The sequence below is a fragment of the Eptatretus burgeri genome, chromosome 15, assembly GCF_056783735.1.
Source record: "Eptatretus burgeri isolate ZD-2024b chromosome 15, Ebu_testis_v1, whole genome shotgun sequence".
Taxonomy (NCBI): Eukaryota; Metazoa; Chordata; class Myxini; order Myxiniformes; family Myxinidae; genus Eptatretus; species Eptatretus burgeri.
Window position 1 is genome coordinate 9,705,907 of NC_140975.1, and position 11,000 is coordinate 9,716,906.

The 11,000-nt window shown below is 47.5% G+C and overlaps 1 protein-coding gene across 1 annotated transcript in view; it reads left to right on the plus strand.

The window, feature by feature from the left end:
* The window catches only part of LOC147011462 (ubiquitin carboxyl-terminal hydrolase 16-like), a 93,583-nt gene that overhangs the window by 67,611 nt on the left and 14,972 nt on the right, over window positions 1–11,000 (plus strand). The window contains exons 10-12 of the mRNA XM_085858007.1: window positions 1,138–1,219; window positions 8,549–8,640; window positions 10,113–10,385. Of these exons, the coding sequence (XP_085714133.1) occupies window positions 1,138–1,219; window positions 8,549–8,640; window positions 10,113–10,385 (447 nt within the window). The remainder of the gene's footprint in view (window positions 1–1,137; window positions 1,220–8,548; window positions 8,641–10,112; window positions 10,386–11,000) is intronic.

The window sequence follows — 11,000 nt, forward strand, 5'->3', positions numbered from 1 at the left end:
AGTGGTGTCGTTGCATCGGTGTTTTCTGGAGTGTTTGGTGTAAAACCCATTGTAGGGAATAAATGAGTCAGAAAAACTTTGGGGTGAGTTTCCCTAACTATTTGTCGTGACTTTCTGTAAGACAGTCACATGACCTTTTGAATCGTGGGCCTGTTGAGTCAGCTTTTGAGAGGTGGTGTAAAGCTTGGAGATCTTGCCCAGCATTCCTATAGGATGTACAAACGTTTCTGAAAGTGTCCTTGGTGGAGCCAGTAGCCCTTCTCAGTGAGATCGTCATGCTGTCATTGTTTCTTCCAGAACTACCGCTTGGTCGTATTGTTTGTACTTCAACGCCTTATTGTGCGGCCTCAAGGGCTTCCTTTTCTGGATTTATTGGTGAAGTCAGATTTGAGCAAAAGGTTCTTCCGTTGGTCGAGCAGTGGTTTTGCATCACAGAATGTGCTGTACTCACAAAGTGGGGGCTGGAGTGTCGGGGTGCCGCATTGCGGAGTGTGGTGTTTAACTTGTGCAATTGATGTTGATGCACTTTGTAGTTCTCTGACCACGTGTTTGTGGTTTCCATTACAAATCTTATTTGAGCAACCTGCATATAAATTTGCCAAGTTTCAAGGGTAAAGGCTGCCCTTCTGTAATTAGTCAGATTTGTACCTGCAGTCAGCATGACCCGCTAATTGTTCTCACAGAGGGTGAGCTGCCAGGGTCTGTGGAGGATTTTTGACCGTGCGTTTAGGCCACGCGGGGCCCGTTGTTAAACCTCGTTAACGCGATCAGTGGGTCGGTAATTTGAGCCATTTTGAAAGACGCTAAATATGCAAAGTTTTCTGTCGTAGCCTTTATGCACAAGCTGAAGATGGCCAGCATGATGCTGCCATCGAGTGTGCAAGCTGTCCATCTGTGTCACATCGTCCTCGCACTCACGTACCTCCTGCCGCGCACAAGTGGCAATCGAACAGGCCTTTTTTGCGGCACACGTGCGCCTGGCACTTTCTTGTTACACAAAAGGCCCTGTTTCAAGACCACACGAGGCGGTGCGCCGGCGTCGATAAAGGCAGCATGTTTTGAGCATCCAAGATCACCGTTTTGTATTTGTGTTTGTTTTGTTCTTCTCCTGCTATTCTTCTACTGTTTCATCCACAGAGGATCAAGACAGGAATCCTGGAGGCTTTTGAAAAGCCATCAACGAGTAAAGCCAGCGAGGAGACAAAGAAAGCCGTGAAAGGTGACGGTCTTGTGTTTTCGGCAAGGTTGCATTCTTTTGGTTTGTGATCCATCGGGATGGTCACAATCCCGATCAACATCTGTTTGCAGCGCACATACTTGTTGCTACACAATTGCTGCCTTCGCTGCCGATGAAAAGGATTTTTGTACAACTGGGTTGCCTCAGCAACACAAATGGTTAATTCTTGGGCAGAATGCCATTTTGCTTTGCCAGTTCTCTTGTTTTGCGACTGCTCCGTCAGATAATGGCCTTTTCATGTTAACGAATGAGGAGGCTTCGTAGCCCGTAGCTCCTGCAGAGCGTCCGACGTTCAGCTCCCGTACCGAGCATCGCACCCGCTCCGCGACGCGCGACTTCCTCTCCTCTTGTGCACCCCCTTCTGGTCGTACCGGCCGTTGTAGTGCACTCAAAGCAGAGCAAAGCTGCCCTTAAGTGTGGCGTTTATTGCGGATGTTTGTTTTTACGGGATTAGTGCACGCTTGGAAAATGACTTGCAAGGGATCGAAAAGAACGGATATTTTTGCTCGTCGAAGCTTTCGTGCTGGAAGTCTAAACTTTAAAGGGATGGCTGTGCGTTGTTAGATTGTTCAACCAACTCTGTGCGATGCAGGCTGCAACATGTCGTGTTTAAAGTGAAGTTCGTATTCCCTCCTTTGGAAAGGGTGTTCTATGCTTAATGACTAAAATTAAAGCTAAAGTTAAAACTTCGTCTTCTTCTTATTCGTGTTCGTCTTCGCCTTCTTCGCCTTCTTCTTCTTCACCTTGTTCTTCGTCTTCGCCTTCTTCGTCTTCGCCTTCTTCGTCTTCGCCTTCGTCGTCTTCGCCTTCTTCGTCTTCGCCTTCTTCGTCTTCTTCTTATTGGTGTTCGTCTTCGCCTTCTTCTTCTTCACCTTGTTCTTCTTCATCTTCATCGTCTTCGTCTTCGCCTTCTTCGTCTTCACCTTATTCTTCTTCACCTTATTCGTCTTCGGCTTCGTCTTCTCCTCTTCCTTCTCCTCTTGTTCTTCTCCTTCCTCTCCTTATTCTCCTTATTCTACTCTTCTGCTTCTCCTTACAAATACCAAACTAGAGAGTTCATAGAACATGATACCCTGCTAGCCGTGCACTATTGAAGTATATACTTCAATTTTAATACAATCATGGTGTTCACGATTGTTTAAAAAAAAAATTTATCCGAAAGTTTAGCGTTATTGAAGCAGTCTTGTACATCACCCTTATACACCACTCTATAGAACACGTCCGCAAAACTGGAGGTTCTTGGAAGTATTTAGAAGGTGATTTGTGTTCAACAGTGTTCAAGTATCCGAACTATAAGTCACGGACTGATGATATTGTGTTTGTCGCTCTGCGCCAATTCCATCCAGAATTGCTACAGGGGATTAGCATTATCTCCATTTAATGTATTGAGGTGTTTTTATCTTCAGGGGGGGGGGTCAGTGAGGTGTGGTGGGGCACAAATTCTCTATGCAAATGTGTATCGTGTAACGCCACCTCAAGGTGGCAATAAATAAATAACAAGCCTTCACTATTACTGTACAGTATTCCCGTCCGCACGTTTTCCAGTACAGTGAGATGTTTTGGATTGTAAGCAGCCGGTATGTTTTTGCTTCCTGCACATAACCCCGGTTATTTATTTTTTGCGTATACAAAGCTGTCAGTTGCCTATACACTGCCCAAATTCAGGTATGCATCAAAAGAACATGTTGCATGCTTTGAACAACATTGCCCGTAGGGCGGGTTCAGGTCAGGTATGGGAGCATGTGCCAGAACAGCACGTCGCTGCGTCCACTTTCCGCCGGTACTCCAGGGGCCTCCGTCTGGCCATCCCCCAGGCAGATGCCAGGCCCATCCCCATCTCCTTGAGATGATGGTCAACCTGTTGCAACCATGAGGCACGTGGTCGACCCACTGGCCTCCTCCACTCATGAGACTCCCTCGCTGAGAGAATCTGGTGAGCAGGATCAGAGTCAGGAAAACGAGCCACATGTCCATACAGCCGCAACTGACGCTCACGGACTATGCAGGTAACAAATCTCATCCGAGTCTCTCTCAGCAACCGCTCGTTGGACACAAAATCCGACCAGCGATAGCCAAGGATTCTCCGAAGAGACCTGGTACCAAAGGAATTAAGTCTCCGTCTCAGATCCTTGGTCAGAGTCCAAGTCTCGCACCCATAGAGCAAGACTGGAAGTACCAAGGACCTGAAGACTCGGACTTTCGTCCTCCCGCACAGGTACCGGCAGCGCCACACCCCATGATCCAGTGAGTCCATGACTCCCCAGGCCCGACCCAGACGTCTATTGACCTCTGACTCGCAGCCAGCAGAGACATGAATATCACTGCCAAGGTAAGTGAATCTCTCCACGACCTCAACATCCTCACCACAAACAGACACAGACAGGACAGCAGCATCCAAGATGTCACCGAAAGCCTGGATCTTAGTTTTGACCCAAGAAACCCGTAATCCCAACGGCTCCGACTCCTCATTCAGCACCTCGAGGGCCCCCAAGAGGATGTCTAAAGTCTCCGCAAAGATGACTGCATCATCTGCAAAGTCAAGGTCCGAGATCTTGACATTCCCAAATGACGCACCGCAACTTGATCTCTCCGACATCCTCCCTAGAATCCAGTCCATACAAGTGCTGAAAAGTGTGGGAGCAAGTACACATCCCTGACGAACTCCAGTAACAACTGGAAATAAGTCAGAGATGGTACCACCACACTTCACAGCACTCTCAGTACCAGAGTAGAGTTCAGACATCAGATCGATCAGTTTTGGTGGCACCCCACGAAGACCAAGAATCCTCCAGAGGACGTCCCGATTCACTGAATCGAACGCTTTACAGAGATCAACATAGGCTGCAAGCAGCCCCTGCCGAAACTCTCGTCTGCGTTCGGTGAGGACACGAAGTGCAAGGATACGGTCAATCGTTGACCTCTTTGGTGTAAAGCCTGACTGCTCTGGACGCTGGTGCTCAAGCAGATGATGGCGAACCCTATCGAGAATTATCCGAGCAAAGACCTTGCCCGGCACTGAGAGCAGCGTCACCCCTCGGTAGTTGTTGCAGTCTTTTTTTTTTTTTTTTTTTTTTTTTTTGTATACCTTGGTCGAGGCTCGTATGAGAGCTAACACACAACTCACAGCAAGGAGGCATGAGACAAGAGGGGCGGGAGTGGAAGGGACAAAACATTGGGGAACAGACACAGGTGAACTGTGGAAGGGAGAGGGATGGGGATGGGACGGGGAACATGGCGAGGGGAAGATGGACATTAAAGGGACTTTCAGGAAGGAAAGCAGGAGAATTGAAGGAAGTGGGCTTGGGTGGATTATCGGGGGTAGAAAAGATCGAGGATTTGGATGGGGGAAGATAAGAGGTGGTGGTGAACAGCTGTTTTGAAAGCCTGAAGGGAAGAATGGGAAAGAATAGAGTGAGGAAGTTTATTCCAAAGGCGGGAAAAAAGAGGAATGAAAGAGTGAAGATGAGCAGTGATTCGTGATTTTGGTAGTTTTACCAGAAGGGGGTTGTTGGCGGACCTTGAGCGCCCTGTGGAAATGTGGTTGGGACAAATCGCAGAGAGAGCAGGGGGGGCAAGGCTGGAGAGGAGTCGGTAGAAGACAGAAAGACCACCGACCAACCTGCGGTGATTGAGTGAGAGGCCCAAAGACTCAGCTTCATTGCGGGAGATGCCAATGATCTTAAAAGCCCTGGTTTCGACAGCGTGAAGTCGAGAAAGGTGGGAGGCAGGAGCACCAGCCCAGAGGGGAGAGCAGTACTCCATCAGGCTACGGACAAAAGCTTTGTAAGTGGTCAGGAGCTCAAGAGGGCCGAGGAAGGACTTTGCACGACGGAGGATTCCCAGTCGGCGACTGGCTTTTGAGGCAAGGTTGGATTTGAGGCAAGGTCTTGGCGATCACCCTTCCCTTTCCAGAGAGGGACAACAAGGCCCCTCTTCCAGTCAGTTGGGATGATGCCTGTGTTCCAGGCAGAGCACAAAACTGCATGCAACGACACGAGTGCAGCATTTCCACCAGCCTTGAGAAGTTCGGCATGGATGCCACAGATCCCTGGAGCTTTGCCCCGTTTCAACTGGTTCACCGCAGCCCGTGTTTCCACAAGCGTAGGTGGACCACAGTTGATTCGAGGGTCAGCAACAGGGATTGTAACACCCTTGACGTCCAACTCGACAGTTGGGGGATCAGCCTGGTACAACCGCTCAAAGTAACCGGCCCAGCGGGCCTTCACTTCAGACTCCTCTGTCAAGAGCCTACCACTCTCTGCTCGAACTGTAGTGCTCCGAGGGATGGGCTTGGATGAACGTAATGCGCGAATTCCCCTGTAAGCGGGACGAGAATCACCTGTCCACAGGTGATGCTCTACCCCCTCACAGATTCCTCGCACATAGGCCTCCTTGTCCACCCTCAGTGCACGTACAGTTTTATGCCTCAGCTCCCTGAACAGCTCAGCTCTGCCATTCAGCCTGGCCCTGCGACTCTGGTCAATGGTATCCAGTGTCCCTTGAGAGACAAAATTCTTCTTTGCCCTGCGGTGAGCTCCAAGGCATCCACCGGCAACATCAAGGACGGTGGTCTTGAAGGCGCTCCACAACTCTTCAGGACCCCCAAAGCACCCAGACCCCCCAAGTGTCCACTCAGCCTGTTTGCAAACTCCTCAGCTACTCTCTCATCCCTGAGCTTGGCAACATCCAGCCTAGGCTGGGATGGTACCATTCTCCAGGATTTAAGGTGCAGCTTTAGAGTTGCTACAACAAGCCTGTGGTCAGTATTGAGGAACTGAGCACTCCGGTAGACCCTGCAGTTCTGGATCATCCTCCAACGACCGTCAATGAGGACATGGTCAATCTCCTTTGCCACACCGCCAGCGTTGGAATACCAAGTCCAGCGATGAGCTTGTGGGCGCTGAAACCATGAACCAGCCACCCTAAGTCCATGACTTCTTGCAAAGTCAAGGAACTTAGTGCTATTCTGGTTCATAGTTCCTGACCCATGGGGACCAACACACACCTCATAACCGTCCCTATCAGTTCCAGTCGATGCATTGAAATCCCCCAAGACTAGAAGCGTATCTCGTCTGGGGCACTGATCAACCACAGACTCGAGTGTGGCGTAGAATGCATCCTTCACGGTGAGATCACTCGCCTCAGTCGGAGCATAAACAGAGACCAGGGAAATGACACCTAAGGAGTGACGAATCCTTAATCTCATAATACGCTCGTTGACCGGTGTTACCTCAATTATCATTGGGGTCAGCTTATTGGACACAGCTACAGCAACTCCTTGGGTATGGTAACCATCAGAGCGACCAGACCAATAGTAGGTGTAACCACCCACCATTATCTCGCCGCAATCCGGTCTCCGAACCTCAGAGAGAGCTGCAATCCCGATGTCCAAACGCTTGAGCTCAGATGATAACAGAGACAGGTGATCATCCTCTCTTAGGGATAGGACATTCCAGGCACCCACCCGAAGGGACCGCCTCAGGTTAACCCAAGGAGACCGCCGTCTGGTGGACGACACCTCAGCACCACTCCGACACACTCTCCCGCAATCTGACCCAGGGATGTTACCCCGTGGTTTCCCTCCTATCAACGATTGGGGGTCCCGAAGGCTTTGCCCCAATCCCGTCATCCGGTGAGCTGCCCTGCGAAGGGAAGCTGCACAGGAGGTACTCCCACGGAGTGGGTTTTCAGATTTTTTGCGTTTTTGCATTTTGCGGAATGAAGGGTTTTACGGTGGCCGGAGTGCAAATCCTGCCACCAACCTCCGAATAAGAAGTGACCCCAACTGCAGGAGGACGTCCGCAGACACAGTTGGGCACTAGATATGGATGGCCGTTGGCTCACAAGGAGCTCCTCCGCCCTTTGACAGGTTTTGTTTTTAATCCTGCTGGGTGTCCATATCCAAACACCCTCCTCACCAGAAAACCTGGTGGGGGAGACGGTTTAGTCGCCGACAACCCGACCATGGAACAGGTTAGTACAGGTTTACATGGTACCTGTAGCAGGTCACAGATCGAACCTGACCTGACATGACCTGCGGGTTCTCTGCTAGTGGATTTAAATTTAAATAAAATATTGTAAGTTGTAGAAATTGATTAATTTTGTGTTTTACCGCCGTTTTACCGAGTGTCTATTAGACCACCCTATCTAATGCGTTACATTAGTTCTGTGTAACTGTTGTATGTGTCCTTTATGACCTCAAAGATGGTATGTTTCCTGTTTGGAATGATTTTCGATTTTGTTTGACTGCCAGATAGGTTAACAGAGTTTTCATAAATAACTCGCTCTGCACATCCATGGTCAGAACGAATTCAAAGCCAAAGTAATGTTCAACGGCAGATTTGTTTTTCGATTTGTGTGCAAAATGGAACATTTGCTTTAAATAAGTTGTTCCTCGATCATAAACTGATAAGATAGACAGAAGGACACAAACTGATTGCTTTAACCCTGCTTTTCACTCCGTGTGTGTGTGGGGGGTAAAGATGGCTCTGGGCTTGCGTTTCTGGAAATGCTTCTTCCACATCACACCATCGATTTGTATTTTGTACGACGTGGTGGTTTCTTCATATTGCCAAATTTTCTTGGTTGTTGAAATTACTTGCACATTCTTTCTTTCTCTTTCTTCCTTTTGTCAATCTCATTACCCCCACGCACGTGAAGCGAAAAGTGGGGTTAAGCAAGAGGTTCACTTCTGTTTGTCCCTCAATCCACAAACGTGCGTTTATGATCGAGGAACAACTTTATTTCAATTGACTTGTATTTTGAACATGATTCGGAAAACAAATCTGGAGTTTAGCAGTACTTTGTTTTTGAATTTGACCCGAGCGCACGTGCGCAGAGCCTGACAGTCGAACAAAATTTAATATTATTCCAAACAGGAAATTTACTGTTTTTAAGGATGTTATACAGGACACAAACAACAGGCACAAATAACTGATGGAACGTGTTAGATAAGGTGGTGTAAAAGGCACTATATCGATGGTGGTAAACTTACGAAATAAATATTTAATACCACCTTTAAAATCTTTATTTTTTATTTAAATTGAGTTATATACTTGAACACTGTAGAGCACAAATTGTGTTCTTGCCGCTTCCAAAATCCTCCAGTTTTGCAGTACTTGGACACGTTAAATAAGGTGATGTATAAGACACTGCATCAGTGGTGGTAACCTACCGGAATTTTTTTTATTTAAATTGAATTATACGCTTGAACACTCTGTGGAGTAAGGTGGTCTATGAACTCCAGTTATTTTATGCAACGGTCCCCCTTTTCTCATCTTCAACCTTCTCCCCTCTTCATCACAACCTCAGCATATGGGCACGAGGGCATCCGGAAGAATCTCGTGGACCGGGTGTTTGGCGGAGAGCTGGTCAATATTATCACGTGTCTGGCTTGCTGCACGGTGAGTGCTCTGTCCACGGTCCAGCTTAAATCGATTTACTCCTGCGTTTCTTAACTTCAGGAAGGTGCCGAGGCCTATTTTTAAGCATTTCATTTATCTATTTGAAATAATATGATTTCTAAAGTCGTCTGTGATCATTCAGACCCCCATTTAGCAAGAAATGCCACTTAAAAGATGACATTGATGGTGGCAGTCATTGGTGTCCAAAACTGAAAAATATCGAAAGTTGGAACAATCGTGGTGTTGTCCATTATTAAAAGGACAGTGGAATCGAAAACTTTTTTTGAGGATTTGGTACTGTTGCAGGAACGACCATTGTGGGTAAAGGGTGTAAGCTCGTTATTTCATTAATAAACGTCTAGCATAAGTGTTTGGTTTCTGTGTGGAATGGTAGGACATGTCGATGAATGTTTTAGCAGACCTCCAGAGTTCTCCAGCCATTATGTATGTGTGTCTCGCCCCTGCCGTTCCCACACCATGAAATTTCTGACGTCCTCCATTGGCATCTGTCTGTATGCGTTTTCGAAATTATCTTGCCTTCCTGAATGTAACCGATGCAGGCGAGCCACATAAGGCAATCTGGTATGAATGCCCTTTCCACTGAGGAGAACCCTATGGAAGCTATGCCCGTTCGAGAAGAACGGGTGGGGGGGAGGGGGAAAAGGTGACACAAGGGTGAAAAGTAAGTCTCTTGAGTGTCTCAAGGCAGGTCTCCCAGTGTTCCCTCAAGGGTCTCCACTTGCTCGTTAGTGTGCTGAACATGTGTCTCATTCCGGCCCTGTTTCTTTTTATCTTCACGTGTGCTGCAAGGGCGAGGACGTACGGTACAGAACCAGACAATGTGCAAAAGGCCGCAGAACGACGACTCGCAAGCCGGCATTCCCCCAAACCAAGCTCGCCACTCCCGCCATGGTTAAACCACTAAGCATCACCATAGTGTGTGGGCAGGTTCTTTGTCTTGTCTTCCCTCTTGCTGTCTCCTGCTCATGAGTGTGTGGGCCTAAGGTATCACTTTAGCTGTTGAGAGTATCATGGGTGCAGGAGAGTATCATCTTTATGATAATTCTCTTCAATAATTCCTTGAGTTTGCTTATTCTTCTTCCCACCCCCTTTTCCTCAATAAATCCTGTTCTACCGAAGTGTCGGTCTGGTGCGTGGTCTGGAATTGGGAACAATACCATGGCGCGAGTAAAGCTGTGACTGTTGGAAATTGGCACGAAACCCCCTTGTTAGGAGGAGGGTACGAATGTAATGGTCCAAGGGTCTCACTTGGCCCCCGTCCTTTCAAACTTACAAACGCATCAATGGGGACAGACTCGTTGAAGGTTCTGTGCGTCGCAAACTGAAGTGAAGATATTTTTGTGTTGTTCGACTCAAATATAGTCTTAAATAATCTAATCTTGGATTTTTTGATTAAAAACAAAAGCTTGTCCCACTTTTGACATTTGTAATGATACATTTGTGTGCTGCAGATGGTTCGTATTACCGAGGGCTTTCTGGACCTTTCCTTACCGGTAGTTGAAGGCCAGGTAAGAGAAGATGCTTTGCACATTTTCACCACCCCCCCACCCCAGTCCATAAAAGCTCGTTTTGTTTCATGGTGTATTAGTTCTACAGGGGTCTTTCAAATTATCATCATCAGCATCATCATCATCATCATCATCATCATCATCATCATCATCATCATCATCACTAGGACTCCAGACGCAGGTGGAGGCCATTTGGCCCATTGTGCCTGCGCCACAGCACCAAACTAATTTATGTAAATAAATAAAAAGAAAATGAAAAAAAAACATTTTTTGTATTTTTTTTCTTTCTTCTTCTGCTTCTTCTTCTTTCTGGGGGGAAGGGTGTGAAGGTGGTTCTTGGGTGAAAAACACAATATCAATCACACACCACCCCTTGATGAGACTTCCCACAGACAACACTCATCCATGCTCAAGCTACCTAAAAGTCCTGCCAACATCCCCATACCCCTCTATCTCCAGAACTTACAAGTACCTATATAATTCCAATTTAAACTTATCTACTGTTTCTGCTGCCACTACCTTTCCAGGGAGACCATTGCATGCATTAACTACTCTCTCAGTAAAAGACCACTACCTTACTACAGTGCCGTTTTAACTCGCCTCTTCCTTACTCTCAGGCTATGGCCCCTGGTCCTATCACTATCTGCTTTGCTGAATAATTCTGCACTACTTCGTATTTATCCTTCATTATCTTAAACATCTCTCTGATATCTCCTCGTAAACACCTCCTTTCTTGTGTATAAAGCCCTGTCTCCTTGAGCCGCTCCTCATAGCTAAGTCCAGCTAAGCCTGGAATCGATCTGGAATCCCTGCGCTGAACCCTCTCTATGG